This window comes from Sceloporus undulatus, chromosome 5 (assembly GCF_019175285.1).
Source record: "Sceloporus undulatus isolate JIND9_A2432 ecotype Alabama chromosome 5, SceUnd_v1.1, whole genome shotgun sequence".
In the NCBI taxonomy this organism is placed as follows: Eukaryota; Metazoa; Chordata; class Lepidosauria; order Squamata; family Phrynosomatidae; genus Sceloporus; species Sceloporus undulatus.
The window spans coordinates 83206169-83231238 of record NC_056526.1 but is presented as its reverse complement, the minus strand read 5'-3'; the positions used below and the strand labels follow the sequence as shown (position 1 = coordinate 83231238).

At 40.2% G+C, this 25070-nt stretch overlaps 1 protein-coding gene across 4 annotated transcripts in view; it reads right to left on the bottom strand.

The window, feature by feature from the left end:
- Window positions 1-25070, bottom strand: part of ATXN7L1 (ataxin 7 like 1) — a 102649-nt gene that overhangs the window by 39049 nt on the left and 38530 nt on the right. For 2 of the 4 annotated variants that reach the window (XM_042467073.1, XM_042467074.1), the window contains exon 3: window positions 24181-24285. The exons of 1 other annotated variant lie outside the window; for it this stretch is intronic. In XM_042467073.1, coding sequence (XP_042323007.1) covers window positions 24181-24285 — 105 coding nt within the window. Of the gene's footprint in view, window positions 1-4787; window positions 4960-24180; window positions 24286-25070 lie in introns of those variants that run through there. One more of the 4 variants, XM_042467076.1, reaches the window with a different exon arrangement.

Sequence of the window (25070 nt, the reverse complement as noted above, 5' to 3'; positions counted from 1 at the left end):
ATGTGTTCTCTTTTGTCCTTCTGCATATGTACGTCTCAAATGTCTGAGATGATCTCTCTGGCTGGAATAAAACATGCTGGATCCTCTCTTGGACACAAGACCAGTTTCCGATTATTACCATATATATTCAACTATAAGTTGATCTCATGTATAAGTCGGGGGCAGGTTTTGAGACTATAATCATGGATTTTGATATGGTCTGTAGATAAGTCGAGGGTAAAACTTAGGCATGTAATGCAGGATGTAAAGGACGAAGTAAAGGAAAACAATGCCAAAGAACTTACAAAATTCCAGCAGGCATAACTGTTTGTGCTCACACTAAAGGCTGGATGGATGAGAGAGTAGAAGGGAGTCAATGCTTCCAGGGTATATGCATATGCAAATGCATCTCTCTCTCTCTCTCTCTCTCTCTCTCTCTCTCTATCTAATTGTTATTCTATTTTATTGATGTGTTTTTATGTGTATTTTAGTGAGTTGTAATCCTGCCTCGATCCATTTGGGAGAGGCGGAAAAATATAAATAAACAATATAATAATTATTATTATTGTTATCTGTCTGACTTAAAACACAGTACTTACATTGACTCATGGATAAGTTGACTCAAGTTTTTTGGGTCAATTTTTTAATCTAAATTTCTAGACTTATACATGAGTATATACAGTAAATCAGTTCACATTCTAAGGCCTGTGGGCTAGCTTCATGTCAATATATTGTGAAGTTAAAAAATACAGTGCGCCCGCGTCTGCTTCCAGCATATGCTGAAAGTAGTGCTGCTTCTTCCGGCGTATAGCGCCGAACGAAACGATAGTGTGTATGCCCGTGGCGCACATGTGCCGCCACCACCGCCATAACCACGAGCCCCATTACTTGCAATGGGGCTCGAGCATATGCGTTTTTTGTTTTATGCGGGGGGTCCAGAACAGATCCCTCGCATAAAACAAGGGCTCACTGTAGCAATTTTGTAAACTTAATTAAGAAGCAGTGCAATATCAACAGTTCAAGAATGCTCACTTGCATGCAATAAAAAGACAAAACAAAGATCACAAAGCATTACAAACAGCAATTGGAGAAAGGAGCAATGAAAACAAAGCTGTTCTTTTTCGAATCAGAGGTTTATCTATCTCATGCTATTTTCAAATGGGCAAGCACATTGAAAAGTCATGCCTTGAAAGAACAAATACTTGATTTAAATGGGTTTTCTTTACTAACTCAAGAATATCAGAAGTTCTTTCCAAAAGCTTCCGTTTATACAGACAAGGAATGTTTTGTCAATCTGTTTGCATAAGGCTCATCACTGTACTGACTGTACTGGATTTTTAACTCTGCTTGCTTGAGTCTTAAGTACTTGTCTGAGGTAGGCAAAGTTAAAAAGTTAGGTCCTAAGTCAAACTGCATTTGTCATCTATTTGAAAAGAAAACTAAAAGGTGAGACCTAACAGCTCCAAATTATTATTTTATGTTCTCCATAGCTTTTGGCACTGATTGAGTCACTCATACATGTAAACTCAATATCTGATTGGAGCAAATTAACTTCTATCCATTGGAATAACAAAAGTTAAAAACTTTTATTTGAATAGCCACAGGATACAAGCCTTTATTAGAATTGTAGAAATGCATTGCTAAAGGAAACCTTTTAAAAATAATAAAGAACCTAAATCACTGAAATTCCACCTGCCCCCTCCTATTAGTCACTCACATGTCTGTATCTAAGAACAGTGAGGTGAATGCATTTCTCTTTTAAGAGGATTTGAGAGCAAATTATAAATACATAATTAAACACTAAAGACAGAATCATCCAGGCATATTACAGGGTTTCCCATTTCTATGTATGGCTGTGAAAGCTGGACAGTAAAGAAAGCTTACAGGAAGAGAATCATCTCATTTGAAATGTGGGGCTGGAGGAGAATTCTGCAGATACCCTGGATTGCCAAAAACAAACAAATGAATGGATCTTAGAGCAAATTCTTCCTGAATTAACTTAGTCTGTTGTACTTTGGACATATATCATGACATGACTCGTTGGAAAATATTATAATGCATGATAAAGTGGAAAGCAGTAGGAAAATAGAGAGTCCATGGTACAGGTGGATTAATTCAATTAAGGAAGCCATAGCCCTGAGTTTGCAAGACCTGAGCAGGGCAGTTGCTGACTGGGGTTCTTGGAGGCCTCTCATTTAGAGGGATGCCACAGTCAAAGTCAGCTGGACAACAAATAACAACAACAAATAAAATCAATGCTGAGCAAAAATAAAGGGGGCACACATTTTGTGAACTTTTCCATTAATTTAAAATGTTCACAACCTTTCAGGAGGGGTTTTTCATATTCCATAATGAAAGGATACAAAACAATATGTAAAAGAATAGACACTAGGGTGGAAAAGTAAGAATAATGTCCCCACTGCCAAGAAATCAGGCTAATACATCTTTACTTAGTTCAAACATACATGGTTGACTAAGGAGCATTGTCTATACGGATATATATTCATACCCATCTAATTCTGCAACAGCTAATCTAAATATGGGTGACTAAAGCTAGATCAAGTCAAGTGTGCTGTCGTAAAATGTTGCAAAAAAGTGAGCAGAAAGTGTGACAAAACAGAGTGCCAACCTATTCGCCCTAGGCAATGAAGGTGAGTTCTTTCTCCCAACTGAGAATGAGGGCATTACATGAACTTATGAGCTCTTCAATTGACACCACCATATATCTAAAACTGTTTGGCTATGTAGCAATGCAATACCACCATTCTGATTTCATGCTACCTCATTGGCTGGGAGTACACAGTAAAGGATCCTTTTTAAGTTATAGCAAAAATGTTCCTGAGCAGTAGCAACGTAATAAAATCATGCTAGACAAATCTAATCTCTTTTTCTGATAAAATTACTAGCTTGTTAGATGAAGGGAATGCTGTGGATATAGTATATCTTGATTTCAGTAAGGCCTTTGACGGGGTTCCCCTTGACATTCTTGCAAACAAGCTAGTGAAATGTGGGCTAGACAAAGTAACTATTGCATGGATTTGTAATTGTTTGAATGGCTCCTTTTCATCCTGGAGAGAAGTGACCAGTGGGGTGCCACAGGGCTCTGTCCTGGGCCCAGTGCTATTCAAAGTCTTTATCAATGACTTGGATGAAAGAATTGGGGGCATACTTATCAAATTTGCAGATGACACCAAACTAGGAGTAGCAGCTAATACCCCAGAAGACAGGATCAAAATTCAAAATGACCTTAATAGATTAGAAAGCTGGGCCAAAGCTAACAAAATGAATTTCAACACGGAGAAATGTACGGTACTGCACTTAGGGCGGAAAAATGATATAGGATGGGTGACACCTAGCTGAATGAGACTATGTGTGAAAGGGATCTGGGAGTCCAAGTAGACCACAAATTGAACATGAGTCAATAGTGTGATGCGGCAGCTAACAAGGCCAATGCAATTTTAGGCTGCATCAATAGAAATATCAAGGGAAGTAATAGTGCCACTATATTCTGCTTTGGTCAGGCCCCACCTGCAATATTATGTCTAGATCTGAGTACCACAATTTAAAAAGGATATTTGAGAAACTGGAGTGTGTCCAAAGGAGGGCGACTAAAATGGTGAAAGGTCTGGAAACCATGCCCTATGAGGAATGACTTAAGGAGCTGGGGATGTTTAAGTAATTGAAAGAAGGTTCTTTGTTGGCAGTTTTGTTTTGAAAATAGCACCCACAAAAATATGGGAGACCATAACAAAAACCAGGATGATCAGCAACTTCCTCCTTGAATTTTCCGGAAATGCTGGGAATGTGGGCTATACCTCCGTGGAACAGAATCCTACTGGCAACAATTTGGAAAGGAACTGGCAGAAGAGGTGTGGGGGATATTAATTTTAAACATTTAAAATCAAGGTCTCAGAGGAATGCAAAAGCTCATTTAACAGTTGTATGACTATACCATTACAAAGTATTTACTGTTAAAACCACAATTTAACAGAGCAGCCCATTTGTTGCTCATAGAATTTTAATTAAACATGAAAGAACCAATGTTGTGTTTTGTAGATAGTGAAACAGTTTAATCATAAAGACATCCCCTTTACAAGTCAGCACTTTCATAGGTTATGATCTTAGTAACTGATATGACTCATATTTCTAGTTTAAAATACTTAGATGTTAAACCAAATGTCAAGCATATTTTCACAAAGAGAGAAAACAGCTCTTAAGGAGCAAGAGAATTCCTGTCATTGTGGGACTTACGGATAACAGGCAGTTAGTTCGAAGCCAATGGTTGTAAACACCTAGCTAAGTACTTTCATTTTCTCTGTGATGAAATCCTACACACACTATCCTCCATTAAATTAGATTTCAAGAGCAGAGGGAAGAAAATTTCCAACAAGTTATAGCACAGTATATTTCAAGAGAGGTACCAAATGTTATAAAATGTGAAAGAAAGCTGGACAAACAATAGTTTCAAGCTTAACTGCAATCTTCCAACTATACCCACCTCAACTGCATTTGCACTGTTGACAAGGAAATGGCACAGCTCGTAGCTTTAGCTCTTCATGTAAACTGACAAAGGAAGTGAACTGCAAGAATGAAAGAGAAGGACTGCTGTTTCTAATAAAATGAAGTTTAGCAAACTTTCTATTTTCAGTGGTATGTTGAAATAATTCCTATATTTGCAACACTCACAAGAACACTGTCTTCTGAAATAAAATGGTTAAAGATTTCTCATTTCTATTGGAGGCAGCAGGAATCAGCCAGAAGACATAAAGTGCATCTTGGTAGAAGAAACGTAAACTGAAAGAACTTACAGCGAAGCTTAGTCTGCCAACTTAATCCAACTCTGGGATGGCTGTAAACAACCTGAACTGCTGGAACATGAAATGATTCACATTACGGACACTGTCAGAGAATGACAGCAATATGATTAGCTATTCTGCAAGGGCTGGAAAGGAGACCGATGACCGTTCCAGTAAACTGCAGATCGGCACTTTCAGGCACTAGCTGAATAAAGGCACAAACACCACGACCAGGTTTCGCACCCTTCCCACTTAAACATTACAACTATTATTTCGCAAGACCAAAGCAGTAGTTGGTGTACAGCTGTTGTACTTTTAAAAGCAAGGAGTACGTAGGGGGGCAAAGAAAAATAGCCTTCACTTTAACAAAACAGTGACAGAGTAATTTAAAATAAATGCTGTAGGCAAGACAACAAATCTAGAGTCGACTAACTGAAAAGTGTATAACAGGATCACTAAACGGATTCATATTCTTTTATATTTTGGTATATTTTATATATCTTTTAAATCTTCTTAAATCTTTGAAAAAATAAGATTTTAGCTTATTCTGAAGTTTTGAAAAATTAAATTATTGTTTTAAATTACTGGAAGCTGCCTTAATTCCCAATCCAGAAGAAAGACGAGTTATAAATTCAATATAAATACAGTACATAAATACATCAATGCACAATTCTAGAAAAATCATAGTGGCAAAAATAGTCGGTGAACAAAATTGTTTTACATGCTGGCCAGGGACTCTGCTTATGCAGGTTACAGTTAAAAATCAGTTTCCTCAGACGTTGTTCAACTAGGCAAGAGGACACTTGTTTCCTGCATTGACATAACTTATTTCTTACTGCACATCTGCTATTATAGAATCATTTTCTACATGAGAAACTCTACTCACAACATCTGTCTCGTTTGTTACACAGACATACAAAATCTGTCTTATACTGATTCAAATTACTGGTCCATCTACTGTCTACTTTTATTCAATTGATTTTATGTAAAACATTTATATCTTCCATACATGCCCTGATAGGATGAAAACTTAACTGCTGAAGAACTACAGCCCTATGGAAGTGTTACTGAGAAGCTCAGACTTGCTTACATTCCAAGTAACTCATTAACATCTTGCTCCAATTATCTCCATGTATCCTGGAATGTAGAAGCAAAGAGAGATCCCATACATATGCTATCACTGTGTTATCGTGCGCATTAAGAGCAATCTATCTTCTTTTTGCTGTAGCAGTTAAAGCAGGAGTGGGCAGCTTCACCATTTTAGTTTACTCCTGGATTCAATCCTAAAAGGTCATTCAAACATTGTTGTTTTTAGCGTGACTATGCGAATAATCTCTCTCAAGCATTCCAGGCTTGTTGTTCAAACTATGGAACCACATCTCTACATATCTCTAAGAGTTCTGCTGCTCACATGTGTCAGCACTCAAAGAAAGATGTAGTTGGTGATGAGAATGTATGCAAAGCATGTTTATGGCATGCAGAGTTTTATCCTGGTTTATCCCAGCTCTATTCGCATCAGTTATTCACAAAGCCAAGAATGCAAACCTTTAAGAAAAACTCAGAAACCTCCTGGACATCAATTATCTTGGGTTAAGTGGGGGGTTTGGTACTCTCCTCCCCCCATAAAAAAACAATCCCTAATCAGCTGCATTCAAAATGCATATGAATAAGAAACATTCAACCCAGATTCTACCTGGATTATTTTCACCATCTGAATGACACCTAAGACAGTTTCTCCATCAACCACATACCCCAAATTCTAACCCACCAGTTCTCAATGAAGAGGCTACTTAACTTCCACCATTTGGCTACTTCTAATGTGGCAGCAGTCATGAGAAAAATGGTCAGTTTCCTATGTTACAGGTTAGAATTATCTTTAACCAATATAGAAAGCAAAATTGGACAGAATTTTACAGCTTGATCAGTGATACATGAAATTTGATAGAGAACGGCATTGCAGATCTTTCTCACTTCAGGACATTCAAACCAAATATGCATATAAGAGCCTCTAGATTTACAGCCCCTCCAGCATTCCAGAGAAAGCATTTTAACAATTTTAGACAATGTTACTGGTGTGAGATATCTATGGATGGTTTTCAAAATACAGTATTCTCCCTCACAGATGCAGAATGAGATTTGAATGAGGGTGAAGACCAAATACGAGCCCATGCAGTCAGTGTCTGAAATCGTAGTTTTCAATTTGCTTACCAAAATAAGTGCATACATTGGCCTTTCCCATACATATCTTCCAGGAGATGTTTGTAGAAAAAGGAGAGTCGATGTGGAGTTTCTCCTGCCAAGGCAAGGTATGATGCAAAGAAAACAATTTGGTATACTTGAAGCCAGATAATGTTAGTTTGTTGCAGGGAAGTTTTTATGGTGGTGGCAGGCTTTGGTAGTCCACCACAGAACATATCTAAGGTGTGGTAAAGTCCACATCTTCTCAATCTTATTAGCAGGAATTTATCATTTAAGTGAGAAAGAGGATGAAAAAGTTTTAATGGGAGAGGAGTCAGGAGCCAGTATGTGTTTGCATTTATGCCAAATGGATAGGGAGCTACGTAACCTGCTAAGTTTCTGTTTTGAAGTTTGGGTGTAGAGGCAAGTAAATTCAGTGGACTTCAGTATAAACTTCTAGATTTACCCAACTGGTAGCATTGTTGTCCTTAATTAATTGAATAGTTTGGCTGAGCTGGAAAGCTTAGAATTACAGTGAAATATCTGGTACTGCCAGACCTCTGTCTTTGGAAGTAATGTGTCTAGTGGATTTGGAAAATCTAGGTCTCTTTCAATTGAATATGAATGAATTAATTATTGCCATTTCTTATGTCTAGATGTGGGGGTAGTCAATGGGACTGTTTGAAACAGAAAAAAAGGTCAAGGAATCACGAACATCTTGATAAAGGCAATCCTGCAAAGGATGGAAAGATTTAATTGTTTTCATTTTTTAGATTTTCGTAACATCCATGTATTTATTGGGTTATAATTTTGGGGTATGAGCTGCCGGATGTCTTTTGTAATGATTATTCCCAAGTAGGAAAAACTTGCAAGACGAAGCTGCAAGCACATTAAATCCTGCCAGGATTTTTGCTGTTGATACGAGGTGTTTAAAGGCATTAATGTAGATGAAAGTTAATTTTTAGACCTGAATAACTACCAAAGGATTCAACTGTCCTTTTTAAAGGTAAAAATGATGATTCTAGATGTGATTAAAAAAAATAAACACATCATCTGCATAAAGGGCGACATTATGGTGTTGATTGTTGATGCAAAAGCCAGTGATATCAGCATTGTGCCAAATCAGGTTAGCTAAAGGTTCATCGTTAGTGCAAATAGGAAGGGTGACAATGGGCATCCTTTTCTGGTGCCCCTAGAAAGTATAAAAGGTGTTGAGTCAAGGCCACTGATCAACATCGTCACCTCTGATTTTTCACAGATAATGTGGTGTGCTCCTATGAAGCCATCTCCAAAAACCAAAATCCATTCTTCAAAGGGCCCCAAAAAGTAATGGTCATTCCAGTCTGTCAAAGGCTTTCAAAGCATCAAGAAAAAGTAAGGCTGGAGGAATATTTGACTGGTTGTATACGTACATATTGTATATTTTTATTTAGATTTGTATAGTCTGTATATAAGCTGTGCATGTTTAGGCTATTCATATGTATCTGTATTGTATTGTGGTATATTGTACTTAGTGCACTGTATATTAACATTTATATATGTGTGTTGGTCACTGCTTGTATTACTACGTTTTGAGGCATTTTGAAACAACCCTAGGGCTATTCAATAAACATACTGACTGACTGGTTGGAATGGTGGATGATATTAAGTACTCTGCAGACTGAATCATAGAATCATAGAGTTGGAAGAGACTGCAAGGGCCATCCAGTTCAACCCCCTGCCATGCAGGAAATCTAAATCAAAGCATCCCTGACAGATGTCCATCCAGCTTCTGTTTAAAGACCTCTAAGGAAGACGACTTCAATACACTCCGAGGGAGTGTGTTCCACTGTCGAACAGCCCTTACTGTCAGGAAGTTCCTCCTAATGTTCAGGTGGAATCTCTTTTCCTGGAGCTTGCATCCATTGCTCCGGGTCCTAGTCTCTGGAGCAGCAGAAAAAAGCTAGCTCCCTCCTCAATATGACATCCCTTCAAGTATTTAAATAGGGCTATCATATCACCTCTTAACCTTCTCTTCTCTAGGCTAAACATCCCCAGCTCCCTAAGTTGTTCCTTTAGGGCATGGTTTCCAGACCCTTCACCATTTTAGTCACCTTCCTTTGGACATGCTCCAGTTTTTCAACATCCTTTTAAAATTGAGGTGCCCAGAACTGGACACAATATTCCAGGTGGGGCCTGACCAGAGAAGAATAGAGTGGAAGTATTACTTCCCTTCTATTGATGCAGCCTAAAATTGCATTGGCCTTGTTAGCTACCGCATCGCACTGTTGACTCATGTGCAGTACCTTACATTTCTCTGTGTTGAAATTCATTTTGTTATCCTTGGCCCAGCTTTCCAATCTATCAAGGTCATTTTGAATCTTGATCCTGTCCTCTGGGGTATTAGCTACTCCTCCTAATTTGGTGTCATCTGCAAATTTGATAAGTATGCCCCTGATTCTGTCATCCAAGTCAGTGATAAAGATGTTGAATAGCACTGGGCCCAGAACAGAGCCCTGTGGGACCCCACTGGTCACTTCTCTCCAGGATGAAAAGGAGCCATTGCTGAGCACCCTTTGGGTTCGGCCGGTCAACCAATTACAAATCCATATAACAGTTACTTTGTCTAGCCCACATTCCACTAGTTTGTTTGCAAGAATATCATGGAGAACCCTGTCAAAAGCCTTGGTGAAATCAAGATATAACTATATCCACAGCATTCCCTTCATCTAACAAACTGGTAATTTTATATATAAAAAAAGAGAGATTAGATTTGTCTGGCATGACTTCTTTCTCTGAAACTCCTGTTGACTTTTTGTGATTATGGAATTGCCTTCTAGATGTTTACAGACTCTCTGTTTAATGATCTGTTCTATATTTTTTCCTGTATTGATGTCAGACTAACCGGACGATAATTGTTGGGATCCTCTTTTTCCCCTTTTTTGAAGATTGAGACAACATTTGCCCTCCTCCAGTCTGCTGGGGCTTCAACAAAACGCCACCCCTGGAGCAGCGGAGTGGGATGCCTTGTTGGGGCTCGGCCAGGAGGGACCAACAATGAGCTGGGTTCCCAGATGGCCATGGGTTGGTAGCTTCTAGAGTGGGAGGCACCAGAACTTGCAGTGAATCCTCAGCTGAACAGGGAGGCTCTCATGTCACCCACGGAGGCCTCAGACCCAGAGTGCACCCGATCCATGGCACAACCGGCAGTATGGAGCTGGAGGATGTGTATGACTGGTACCCCCCATCTCTACCCGGCATCTGGGGACCCTGTATGTAGGTGGCCACTTCCTGGGCAAAAATTGCCCTGATGAATTTGGCCAGCTCAGGGGACTGGTAAGGGTGGTAATTACTTACGGCCCCTGGCTCCTGAAGTCCAACCAGCAAAAACAAAACCTCCAATGACCTTGACTGTTAATAGGCTAGGTAGAGAAGCTGGGCATCCTCAGAAGCATGGAGGGTGGATCCCTCCATGGGCTGTGCCCCCAATATCTGCCTCCCTGGCCAGCAGCTGAGGCTGCCGGTCTGCAGTTTAGGAGGGAGGCAGATCCTTGGCTGATGATTCGGATTCTGCCCCAGGCATCACACCAACCCAAAAACGAATGCGTCCAAGTAGAGGCAAAGGGGGAAGGGAAGGAGGAAGGGAGGCCAAGGGGCTCCTTAGTTGAATTAAGTCCAAGCTTGTAAAGTTCAGCTAGCTCTTTACAGTTGCACCCTATTAGGAGAATAGGCAGGAAAAAGACTGACTTCCAGAGGGGGCTAGTCCTATGCTGCTCCACATAGGGCATGGTTTCCAGACTGATTTCACCAGTTTGGTCACCCTCCTTTGGGTACACTCCAGCTTGTCCACACTCTTCTTGAACTGTGGTGCCCAGAACTGGACACTGTATTCCAGGTGAGGCCTGACCAAAGCAGAATAGAATGGTACTACTACTTCCCTCTATCTAGACACTATATTTCTTTTGTTGCAGCCTAGAACTGCATCTGCTGTTTCTGCTGCCGGATCACACTGTTGACTAATGCTCAACTTGTGGTCTACTCTGACTCCTAGATGCCTTTCATATGGACTGTAGTCAAGCCAGGTGTTCCCCATCCTATATTGTGTAATTAATTTTTTTCTCCTTAAGTATAGTACCTTACCCCTCACCCCTGCTTATGGAACAGGGCGTGTGGGAGGGCGGAGATGCCTATGAGGAGGTGGAAGAAGATTAATTATCTGCTGAGGAGGAGGAAGAGGACATGGATGCCCTCCCGGGGTTGGCCTGCTTGTTCAGGACTGAGGTTTCCCTAGATTCTGTCCAGGAAAACCTCTTGATCTCTAGTGTGCTGAAATGTATATACCTGGGCCTCCAGTTACTGGACTTTCTTTGCCAACAGAGATACCAACTTGCACTTGGTGCAGGTAACGTTACCCACATCCACTGGCAAGAAAACAAACACACAACAACTGATGCAGGTGACTGCAGCAGCTTCCTCACTGATCATATTCAATAATCTTAAGTAGGCACTATAAAGGACTTTGGGGTTCCCCCTCAAACTCCCCTGCTAAACCCATGCAAAACATCAGTGTTTTCCAAGCCTGTTAGCTAAGCTCTAGAGGCTGAAACTGCAGCTATATAGACAGCTACTGGCTGCTAGCTCCTGACTCACTCTGAAGAAATGCAGGGTGATATATTTATTCATTTCAGATATATTTATTCATTGTTGTTGCTGTTGTTGTATGTCTTCAAGTTGTTTCTGACTTATGGTGACCCTAAGGAATTTTCATGGAATTTTCATTCCAGGTTTTTTCAGAGGGGATTTGCTATTGCCATCCTCTGAGGCTGAGACAGTGTGACTTGCTCAAGGTCACCCAGTGTGTTCACATAGCCAACTCAGAATGCAAACCCTGTGGAGTCATACTCCAGCACTCAACACACTGGCTCTCTATATTTATTCTTTATTATTATTATTATTATTATTATTAACATTTATTTATAAAGCGCTGTAAATTTACACAGCGCTATACATACAACCTTTTTAATTGGACGGATCCCTGCCCTCAGGCTTACAATCTATGTATTCTTTATGCACATAATATGCAAAAAGATATACTGAATACAATATATCAAATATAAAAAAAACATGCAGCGCAGAAAAGTCTCCATCATTTTCTTTCTTCTTATTCAAAAGCTATGCTTTAAACCAGGACGGCCAATTTAGTGGAGGAGGAAATTTGACTCCAATTTTAAAAAGTATACTAAAGCATCTTCCAATTAATTGGTAGGGCAAGCTCCTAAGTGAGATGGCAAAAATTATGCCTGCAGGAAGAAAAACATTTGATCTTGGTGATCTATGGCAGAAGCCGTCCAGCAATGGCTATTTACATAATGATCAGGGCCCCCTACTGACTCTACATATGCTAGTACACACCTAAAAAAGTCATAAGGAAAGTATTTGCATATTCTGAATACTTTGAAAGGAGTTTATGAAAAGATCATTTAAGTCTCTAAGTGAATGCCAAGCAATATGAGAATGGCTACATCAATCAATCAAAGACTGTACAGCGCCTGGACTGGAATCAATTGTTACCATAGCTGAATCCCAGGAAGCGATTATAACAAAAAAAATAGATTGTGCAGGCATGCTACTGTGAAATATAGGGATCCTAAATAGCCTCTCTTGATAAAGCCTAAAAGAACAGCACAAAAATCTTCCTGTTTGTTTTTTTGTTTTTTTGCTGCCTTTCTCCCAGAAAGGAACACAAGGCAGCTCACAGATAATTATTTTAGAACCAGAATCAATCTTTTTACAATACTGAAGGATGCAAGATGCACACAGAACCAGTCATTGGTCTGGCTCTGGCCCTATCTTTGCCTGAGTCACCAGAAATTAAGAATATTCTGCTGGATTTCTCTTGGTGGCTGAAAAAAGGATTAGTTTGCATTTATCCAGCATGATAGGAAGCAATTTTATGCAATACGTGGGACCTTGGTATCTGTGGGGGATCCGTTCTGGACCACCGTAATTGCCTTGAATTGTGATGCATCTTCAAGATGTCCACAAGATCACAAGACTGCTACCCCTCCAAAACCAGAATGCTTATGTTCAGGGCCATTCAGACTACCTTTTACCCTGGTCAGAACCCGGATTAACCACGGGAAGTTCATATTGGCCCCATCCTTCCACAAGGAAAACAAGGCTTTCACATCCGTTCAGGGGCAAATGCCCCTTGGCGTGTCTTTTGAAAATGGAGTAAAAGCTGTATCTTTTGAGAAAAACCGGGTCCGCAAATATGAACTTGACCCTGATCATGATTGGCTCAGTTCTGGGGGGATTTAGGTCAAAGGGAGGGTGGAAGGCGGAACATGCCTCCCCTTCATCGGGGCAAAGGAGGAGGAGGAAGAGGAGCTGGGAGAAAGAAGGGGGCCATGAAGGGCAGAATCGGAGGAGGAGGAAGAAGGAGCAGGGCGAAGGGTCACATTCAGGGAAGGGAATTAGGTCAGAGGAGGGCAGGGAACGGAACATGCCTTCGCTCTCATTGGCGGCTCTCTCTCTCTCTCTCGTATTTTTATTTTGACAGACAGACTTTTCTAGGTGGATACATATATAGATAAGAATTGCATCTGCTTTTGCTACATTTCCTTTCATTAGCTTGCTCCCAGCACAGCACCTCCACTTGCAAGAGCCTTTTTTTCTAAATATTTTTTATATGCGAATGCTACAATGCGATTTACAAGTTTCTCTTTCAATTTGGCAAATTGATACAGATGCTTTTTGCTACTGTATGTGTCTGTAAGGAATTCTAGGGTGGCTGAGGGGAAAGTAAAGAATGCAGAGATGGCATTCCAAGGTGAGGAATTAACTATTTTGTAGTTGTTGTTGTTGTATGTGTATGAGGCCTTCTGGGGTCGCAGGAGGGAGATGTAGAGATGGCATTAGATTGCCTTTTGGGGTTGAAAACGGAGTCAAAGGAAGATCCATAATCTGTAGTGACCCAATACACACAACACACTGCACACCTGGAGATTTTTCATTTGACAAATATGTGCACATTGCCGTCAGTTGTTGTTTTTTTAAAGGAGGGGGGGAAGCACCCATCAGTTGCCCAATTGCTGTAGGAAACGTCACCTTTGCGAAAGCGGAACTGAATTTGGTTGACTGCAAAGGGCCTTCTTTTAAACCCTTTCTGCATGTGAACTCTCTGCAAAGGCTGCATGCATTCAGGGTTAAATTACCCCAATTAAGCTAAATTATAGTAGGCACTTGCTTCCAGAAGATTCGGGAGGGGAGACCTGGATCTGCCCAGTTCCATCCAGGTAAAAGGGCCAGTGGGATGGGGCCTTGCTTGGAGTCAGCCAGAAAAATGAGGAAGAGTATTTGCAAGTACGCTGATGTTGGCTGGAAATCTCCGTTTGGCCTGGAGCATTGCTACTGGGACCTTGAGGCACACCTGATCCAAGACGAATAGGAGCTGTAAGAAGTATAAGGACTAGTGGAACACTTCTTGATAATTTTCCTGGATAGAGAAAAACCTTCTTTTTACCATTTAGATTGGCTAAATTAGCACAAGTGGGATTCCAAACATGACCTGACAAGAGAACAGTGGCAAGATCTGTTTTGGAAAGGAGCTCACCATTTCTAGTAATAAAACTAGAGGTTGCACTAGAAGCCACAGAGTGAGTCTTCATGTACAAGGCACCTGCTAAGGAGGTTCTGTTAAGGGAAATCTTCTTGAGACCACCTTTGATTTAGGGACAGAAAGTAATGAGAAAGCAGTGAAGTCCAAAGGGCCAGTTCTTAATTTGAAAGTCTTCAAACAATAGTTTTTTGTGGGTTTTTCGGGCTAAGTGGCCATGTTCTAGCAGAGTTTCTTCCTAACGTTTCGCCAGCATCTGTGGCTGGCATCTTCAGAGAATGTTTGTCTGGAAAGGACTTGGCTATATAAATTGTGTGATCTGGAAAGGCAGGAGTGATTTGCATGTATATTGTTTGTTGCTAATGGCAGTCCTCAGGGTGTGAGGGTCTGCACAAGAGGATTAATGTCTGCTTGATTAGTGCTCATTGTCTGCTGGGAAACCCCTGACCCTGGGAGATTTCTCATTTGCATTTGTTGAGTCTTTATCTTGCTATCTTTCAGGAATGGTAGCCAAACCTTGTTTACTTTAAGGGATTCCTCTTTCCTGTTGAAATTGTCCAGGTGTTTGTGGATTTCAATGGCTTCTCTGTGCATCCTGACATGGTAGTGGTTGGCATGGTCCAGAATTTCAGTGTTTTCAAACAGTATTTAATGCCCAGGATGGTTTGTAACATGTTCTGATACTGTGATTTTTCTGGCTGGCCCAGTCTGCAGTGTCTCTCGTGTTCCTTGATTCTTGTTTGCACACTGCGTTTGGCGGTCCCTATGTATGGTCCCTATGAATCCCTTAAACAAGGTTTGGCTACCAGTCCTGAAAGATAGCAAGATAAAGACTCAACAAATGCAAATGAGAAATCTCCCAGGGTCAATAGAACTGGGCCTTTACTTAGAGAGGTGTAAATGTAATGTGACAAAGCTATTGTCGAGAAGCTTGTGAGATAGTTCAAGAGCGAAACGTCTGTCCTACTACTCTCTAGAACAGAGACAGAGAACCTTTACTGGATTATTTTGGAGTCAAAATTCCACAGTCTCTTATCATTAGCTATGATGGGTGGGGCTGACTGGAATTTTAGGACATCAGGAAATCCAAAATTTCCCCATCCCCTCTTCCTTGGAAGAGTAATCTAAGCCTATTGAAAAGGAATGGGAGCTGGTTACACCCAATTGTTGCTTCTTAGACCAAAAATTATAGTAGTATTTCTGTTGCTGGACCTCCCCTTCCTGCTGCAAGAATTAAAAGCCCTGAAAAAAATGTCCTGAGAACCATGGGTGGGACATGGTTACTTCTGAAAACCCATAATCAAAAATAGCCCTGAGCCCCCCTTAATCATTACCTGCACCTTCTCAACACACTGTTTCCTCTTCCAAGAGTGGGAAGTATTAAAACCTCCCTACAACTCTCCATAGTGGCAGGAATGCCACTGGGTGGAACAATGCCACTTGGATGAGCTGTCTGGTCCCTAGAGGAGAAAATGCAAGAAACCTCACGTCTCTGAAGAATACACTCTTTCTGAGCCATACCAGGCTGTAAGGATTAGTACACCTGTTCTGTTCAGGGGAAGGAAAAGGAAGTATTTGTGAAAGAGGAAATATCCCCAAGTTTTTGAATGTGCCAGTGGTATGACACTTCAATATGCGTTCTGAACACGTAACTTATGATGCCTTGCACTAACTCTTGTTGTTATTACTGTTGTTGCTGTGTACCTTCAAGTCACTTCTGACTCATAGCAACCCTAAAGCCATACCTGGAACTAAGTCCCATTAACAAGAGCCAGTATGCTGTAGTGCCTTGAGTGTTGGACTAGTATACTATGAGATCAAGGTTTGAATCCCCCTCAGCCATGGAAACCCACTGGATGGCTTTGGACAAGTCACACTTCCTCAGGCTCAGAGAAAAACAAAGGAAAAACCCCTCTGAACAAATACTGCCAAGAAAACCCCATGATAGGGTCACCTTACGGTTAGTCTTTGTTCAGAGGAGGTTTGCCTTTGCCTTTTTCTAAGGCTGAGACAGAATGACATTTTAAAACTTGGAGGTGTGTCCAGAGTAATATTCCAACACTCAAATCACTGCACCACGCTGGCTCTCACATTAACTTTTATGTCAGTGTTTTTTTTAATCCCTGATGTATGCAAATAACTTTTCATGAGCAGTTTTGGACCCTGCTATCTATTTCCTAGATAGAGTAGCAAAGATGAAAAACAGTCTTAAATTATAAGTAATATTCTTCTCAGAAGGGCAAGAAAGTCACCACAATTCAAAATGGATACTGACAAGCTGGAGTGTGTCCAGAGAAGGGCAACTAAAATGGTGAATGGCCCTATAAGGAGTGACTTAGGGAGCTGGGCATGTTTAGCCTGGAGAAGTGAAATGAGATTTATTACAATCCAGCACATTAGACTGGAGAAGAGAAAGTTAAGAGGTGATATAATAGCCCTGTTTAAGTATCGGAAGGTGTGTCATGCTGAGGATGGGGCAAGTTTCTTTTCTGCTGCTCCAGAGAATAGGACTCAGAGCAACAGAATCAAGGTACAGGAAGTTCCTGACATTGCAGGTTTTTAAACTGAAGCTGAATGGCTATCTGTTGAGGGTGCTTTGATTGTGTATTCCTACATGGCAAAGGGTTGGACCTGATGACACTTGAGGACTCTATGATTCTACAGCAGCTTTATTTCGTGTGTGTGTGTGTGTGTGTGTGTGTAGACACATGAGGTAATGGGGGATGGAAGCCCACTTCTCTGTCAAGAAGTAGTCATCAGACAGCATTCAGATTTCAGGCAAGAGGTGGCAGCTATTTAAAGAAACCAAGGAAGTGATCCTAACAAGTGCGTAAATGTGTAGGAAGCTTTTAGATACTGAAAATAAAACAAGACAGTTGATCAGCTATGTTTTTAGCCCAGAAGAGTATTTCAAAGAAAAGTCACTCTAAAGAAACAAATGGCTATGCCATAAAAGTTATCTCAATCCCCTTGATTCCTTCAGACATAAAAGTGCCAGTACTGGAGCTGGTCTCCACTGGAGGAAGAATATCAAATGGAAATGTGGTAGGAGAACACTCTCTGATAAACAACATTGCACTACTAAGAGATGGGTGCAACAAGGGATTGGAGCATTTCTTTACTCTATAAACATAAAATATTGTGCAAATGTCCAAAAGCACAGACTATTTCTAGGAAGTAAACAAAGAAATGTTATGTAATTGTGCTTCTGGGAAATGACCATAAAATATTTGTTGTTATTATGGAGCTGCAAAAGAATAAACAATTCCTCACAATGCAGCAGTTCTCGACACAATTTGAAAACAAAGAAGTATCGCACATCTTGGATGATAGATGATAGTGGAATATTCCTTTACAAAATTTTAAGGAGAGTGATAATTTTGTGTGCCACAACCAAGAGTCAGACACATTGGACAATTGTCTACTGGGAAATGATGTCAGAGAAGTATGAAGAAGAATTCTTATCAGATAACATATTGGCACAGTTTTGTCCTGGGCAGAAAGACAGAAAAATTTGATTATTAAAACAAGAACAGACTACTGTATATACTTGACTATAAATCGAATGCATGTATAAGTCAAGGTTGGGGTTTGGGTCCAAATTTATGGATTTTGCCATGACCTGTGGATAAGTGGAAGTTAAAACTTGGAGGCTCCTTCAGTGTGTGTATGTGTGTGTACAGCAAGAGAGACTCTAATGGAGGCTGTTTGTTTCAACTTTGGTTTCAGCCTTCACCCAGACAGCGATGGGAGAGGATCTCTGCTTGGCTCAAGAGAAAATAATACAAGGTGTTGGTCATTACCTTTAAAGCCCTACATGGCTTAGGTCCGGGTTACTTATGGGAACGCATCTCCCTATACAATCCGCCCCGCACTCTTAGAACAAGTGGGAAGAATTTGCTGGAGATACCATCATCCAAACATGTTTCTACTTCCCTAAAGGCATTTAGCATAGCCGCCCCCAGACTTTGGAATGGACTCCCAGAGGAGACCCGCCTTATTACATCTTTAGAAATCTTTAAGAAGGCGGTAAAGACAGAACTCTTCCACCGTGCTTATCCTCCTGACCTCCTATGAAGATCACTAGTATGGAACAAGACCAGCTGACCCCTTGATTGATTGATGCTACTGTTTTTAGATTCTTATGTTTTTATGTTTTTATTTTTTTATTTTTTACTGTGGTTTCAATGGTGCTGTAATTTTAATCTTGTAATTTTAACTTTGCTGTGAGAAATAAAAATTATTATTATTATTATTATTATTATTATTATTATTATTATTATTATTAAAAAGAAACTCTATTCCCACTTCATGGGAAAATCTGAAAGAGCTGCTATCACATTACCATATTGGCCCATAAATAAGTCAACCTAATAATAATAATAATAATATGTTTTATTTATAGACCGCTATTCCGCTTTGATCATAGCGGTGTACAAGTAAAAAATTGCAATGACAAATACAAAGTACAATCAAAATATTTTAAAAAGAAATAATTGATATTAATTTAAAAAGAATTAAAAAAACCTGGGATTTGGGGTCAATTTTTAGGCATAGATTTTTAGACCTATAGACAAGCATATACGATACATCCAGGAAGGAAGGAGACTTCTGTCTCTTAAGTCTTTCATGGTTGTCAAAGCAACAGAGAACCATACAAAGAAGCAGCATGGACTTCTTTAGATATTAAAAAGATCCTATACAGAAAGAACTTTCAAACAATATTTACACATATGTAGGTGCAGGCATACACACAAACTGTTCTGAATGCACATGCTGGGAAGTTGTTACTTCACCGCACCAGGAAATTTATCTTAAAAGTTTGTTCATTGTAGTCAACAAATCAATCCCAAATTCTTTTTTCTGGATCAAAGTTCCATCCCCTATTAGACCATTGCACCACAGCCCACTCTCTTCAGTGGCATCCCCTGTTCCTTAGAAATGCTTTCTGGACCTGATCCCCTCCCCGCCTCACCATTCCCTTCTCCTTTTGTGTCGTGTCTTTTTAGATTGTAAGCCTGAGGGCAGGGAACCGTCTATTATCCCCTCTGTTGTAAGTCGCCCGGATTCCTAGTGATTGGGCGGCATATAAATAAACCCTATTATTATTGTTATTATTATTATTATTATCTGCAAGGTGGGAGAAAGACGAGGAGAAGTCAACTTCTACTAAGTTTTCCCCCCGCTATGAAGATGCTTATATGGACGCAACCTTGCATGTGCAACAAGAGTTTCATTTGCCATTCTCAGCACCAAAACTGTTCTGAGGCATTAAAAAATAAACTGCAGCTTGCATGTTCAGCAGTGGGTACAATAGTTGTCAGGCAAAGTGTTAATTGTCTGCATAGTTGTTAAATGGACTGGAATATTTCTCCATTGTATCAGAGACCCTAAAACAAAGACTGTCACTTCATTCATTAATCCTGGCATTTTGTATTAGTGCACACTTTCCTCTTAACACACTCTGGAATACTATGCTCACTTTCACAACCCTTTCCAGAAAAGTTTAGGCATCGTTATTCTCTGTTGTGTGCAATAATCTAATAAAGAAATCTCAAATTCTCCTCACAGATTGTTTTCTTGGGCAAATTGCCTTTAAAAATCCCTTTTCACTGCTTCCAGCATGGGTACCAGTGTCCTGTTGCAAAGATGCACTTGCTCTGAAACTTTTCTTAAATTGTCACATGCAGAACAGAGCAGAATGCTTTATGAGAGGGACAAAACAACCCCTAGCAAAAACAAAGACATGTATTTTAGTAATAATTACCTTTCACGGTTCTGAAGTCACTTCTTCAAAACAAACAAAGCTAGTTTTGTTACTTTGAAGGACCCAATGAACACATTCAAGAAAAAGCTCACACCAGCTGCATATTAAATATTCTAGCCAAATCCTTACACTTCCCCTTTGGTTTTACCAGTTGAAGTACTAAATTAATAATGAACAATGAAGCAGAAAAACTAAATACATTTGTAGTCAAATCAGAAACCATCACAACGGGAAAGGGTTCATGAGAGCAACTGTTTGTCAAACCACAACCAAAGAACAAATAGGTGAGGCAGCGTGAAACAAAGTTGTATTCACATGCGTAAAGCCATCACATCCAATTGATCCTAATCCTCCACTGTGAATCACCTTCTCCATAAATGCAAGCCATGTGTCAATTTAGTAACGGTACCTGCAGCAGTAATAACAAGATGTACACGTAGATGTAGTGGACATAGGCTTGGCACTCACAGACAAAACTAAGAGGAGACTTAGCCTGGGCAGGTCTACTGAGTATAACTATAGAGAAGAAAATGCTTGTAAAAGACCAATAGAAAAGCAGTTCATATGGCCAGTGTAACTTCCAACAGTGTAATCAAATATTCTGCTGTTTCAGTAAAACTTACTGACCTTTCGTTTTTGCTTGTCCACAAATTTGTAAGAAGAAGATTAATGGCAAAGGCCAAACAATTCACAATGAGTATAGTTTCTTTATAATATGGTACTATTCTCACTGGGATACATCAAAGCAATTGTACAACTGATCCTACATATACTGTTCGGAAGTCATTTCCACTGATTTAAAAGAGATGACAGTAAAATAAGAAAGCATTCATATGTCCATTGCCTTAGTATGGTCCTGTGTGTTTAAGCACAGGAGACTTTTATTAGGAGGAGTGTAAACAGCATGTACCTTTATTTAGAAAAATCACTAAATTCAGCTCTGTCAATGTAGGTGGATAGCTCCTTCATGGTCCTTCATTGGCCACGTTCGCATGTTACAGAAAGCCAGGCTATAGTTAATTGAATTCTGGCTTGTTCTGTCAAAACCCATCCCCAGAAACAAATCATGGTTTGTTAGGCAACTGCAAATCACAACTGGCGTGGTGGGTGGGTGGAAGAGTGTTGAACCATCTTGTGTCTCATGGGTACTCCAAACAGGCCTTGGGCACAGTGACAAACGTTGAGCTCCCTTTTAGAGGGAGACAAGCAGGCACATTAAACTGCTTTTAAGGTCAGCAAACTCTCCCCAGGTCAGAGCATCAACTAGGGCTGCACCTGCAGTTTAGAATCATAGAATAATAGAGTTGGAAGAGACCGCAAGGGCCAGTCTCTGCTTAAAGACCTCCAAGGAGGGATATTCCACTACACTCCGAGGGAGTGTGTTTGACTGTCAAACAGCCCTTACTGTCAGGAAGTTCTTCCTAATGTTGAGGTGGAATCTCTTTTGCTGTAGCTTGCATCCATTGTTTCAGGTCCTAGTCTCTGGAGCTGCAGAAAACAAGCCTGCTCCCTCCTCAATATGACATCCCTTCAAATATTTAAACAGGGCTATCATATCACCTCTTAACCTTCTCTTCTCCAGGCTAAACATCCCCAGCTCCCTGAGTCGTTCCTCATTGGGAATGGCTTCCAGACCCTTCACCATTTTAGTCACCTTCCTTTGGACATGCTCCAGTTTTTCCACATCCTTTTTAAATTGTGGTGCCCAGAACTGGACACAGTATTCCAGGTGGGGCCTGACCAGAGCAGAATAAAGTAGCACTATTACTTCCCTTGATCTAGACACTATACTTTTATTGATGCAGCCAAAATTGCATTGGTATTTTTAGCTGCTGCGTCGCACTGTTGACTCATGTTCAACTTGTGGTCTACTTGGACTCCCAGATCCCTTTCACATGTAGTCATTCAGCCAGGTGTCCCTCATCCTATATCTGTGCATGTCATTTTTCTGCCCTAAGTGCAGTACCATACGTTTCTCCGTGTTGAAATTCATTTTGTTAGCTTTGGCTCAGTTTTCTAGTCTATTTAGGTCATCATGAATTTTGATCCTGTCCTCAAGGGTATTAGCTACTCCCCCTAGTTTGGTGTCATCTGCAAATTTGATAAGTATGCCCCCAATTTTGTCCTCCAAATCATTGATAAAGATGTTGACTAGCACTGGGCCCAGGACAGACCCCTGTGGGACCCCACTGGTCACTTCTCTCCAGGATGAAAAAGAGCCATTGTTGAGCACCCTTTGGGTTCGGCCAGTCAACCAATTACAAATCCATGTAATAGTTGTCTTGTCTAGCCCACATTTTACAAGGTTGTTTGCAAGAATGTCACGGAGAACTTTGTCAAAGGCCTTACTGAAATCAAGATATACTATATCCACAGCATTCCCTTAATCTAACATGCTGGTAATTTATCAAAAAAAGAGATCAGGTTTGTCTGGCATGACTTCTTTCTCTGAAACCCATGTTGACTTTTTGTGATTATGGAATTGCCTTCTAGATGTTCACATACTCTTTGTTTAATGATCTGCTCTGGAATCTTTCCTGGTATAGATGTCAGACTAACTGGATGATAATTGTTGAGATCCTCTTTTTTTCCCTTTTTGAAGATGGGGACAATGTATGCCCTCCTCCAATCTGCTGGGACTTCTCCTGTTCTCCAGGAGTTCTCAAAGATTATTGCCAATGGCTCCGATATTACATTAGCCAGCTCTTTTAATACTCTTGGATGTAGTTCAACAAGTCCTGGAGATTTATATTCATTTAGATTAACCAAGTATTCCAGTACTATCTCTTTACTTAACTGTGCTGAAATTCCCCTATTCTGTCCTCTGCTCCATTATCCTCAGGTGGAGCACCCTTTGCCTTTTCTGAGAAGACTGAGGCAAAGAAGGTGTTGAGTAATTCTGCCTTTTCTCTGCCTTCTGTTAACATTTTGCCATCTTTTGCATGCAGGGCCCTGCCATTTCCTTCTTCTTCCTTTTACTGCAGACATACCCCAAAAAGCCCTTTTTGTTCTTCTTAACCTCCCTAGCAAGCCTGAGTTCATTCTGCGCTTTAGCTTTTCTGACTTTACCCCTACATGTTCTTGCTATTTTTTTTGAATTCCTCTTTGGTGATTTCCCCATTTGACACCACCTTAACTGCTGTGGCTCAATGCTGTAGTTTGTTGTGGCACCAGAGTTCTCTGACTGAGAAAGCTAAATGTCTCACAAAACTATAGTTCCAAGAATTCCACAGCACTGAGCTTGGCTTTTAAAGTGGTATCAAACTGGATTATTTCTACAATGCAGATGCAGCCTAGGAAGAAAAGGAAACCTATCCTCCCTACCAATTTAAAGCTATAGTGAGGTGATGGTGATTTTTTGACTCCAAGTTTAGGCTCAGTTCACTTGCAAGAACCTACTCACCAAACCAAAGATAACAAAATAACTGATTAGCAGGGAAAGAGGCACAACTATGATTGTCCCATTGTACCAAAAAAAAGTCTAGATATAAAAGGAAATTGTGTGGTTCCAAACAAACACCTGTCATCCTATCTTTAAAATCCATTACTAGATAAATTGTAGGTACATTTGTGTCTTATGCACATAGGTTTATATGCATATGTTTACATACTGTCTATCCAAAGCTTGGAAACTACATTTCCAGAATCTGTTCCTTTCCCAGCCTGCATGGACGCTTTGGGAATTGTAGCTCAACTATGTAGCTTCTTCAAACACTGATTCTAGCCTTAATAGGAAAATTAATTTAAATTGGTTTTCAAAGATAAGATGTTAAAAGTCAAGAAGAAGAAATTATTGCTAACATACCATTTATTAAAGGACACCTACACAGAGCCATAATCCAGGAACAAAAGTTTTCACTTACCGCAATGTGACTGGAAAACCTGTGGCTTGACTACCTGATTGCAGATATTGCACACTACTAGATAGAAATCATCATGAGCGGGATAATGGCCAAATAAGTGCATATCTGTGGGAAAGTTAAAAATATATATACACACAAATATTAGAAGTTGTCCTTTTAAATATATATATATATTTTCAAAAAATTAAAATACTGCCATATTGTGTTTTCTTTTTAAAAAGGAATACAATAAAAACAACTATTGCAGCACAATCTGATGCATTTCTACTCAGAGGTAAGCACCAATGAATTCATAAGAACTTATTCTCAGGTATGTGCGTACAAGACTGCAGCCTTAATGTCATTGTAAAGAAGAGCAACCTGGGAATCATACCTTCTCCAATGTTAACATTTGTCACCTTATATTAGTGACAGGACAACATGCCTAGTCTGACACAGTACAAGAAACATCACATTTGACTTATGAATCTACTGTAGGTAATAATACAGGAGTTAAAATCTGAAGAGAGGGATTGCCATCAACGTGCCTCCTACTCAGTCGCAAAATCTAATGTTTGTAATTATTTTAAGAAAGGTGCAAAAGTTATGTCCCAAAATTAAACTCATAAAAAGTATGGTTCATAATTAAACTTTAGCAGAGTTAGGGGCTATACAAGCCACTCCTTTCCTGGCTGGATCGGGGCCGTTGCAACCTGACACTGCGCCCCCAATCCAGCCTTTGGAGGGCACAAAAAGGAGCCGCAAAAAGTGGCTCCTTTTTGCATCCTCCAAAGGGTGCCATAGTCACAGTGGCACAGCTGTATGGTGCCCCATTGAAACTGTGTCATCTGGACGCAGTGCTGGAGGTGCGTCATGATGCTGCACACTATCTGGAGAGGTGTGCGGTATCA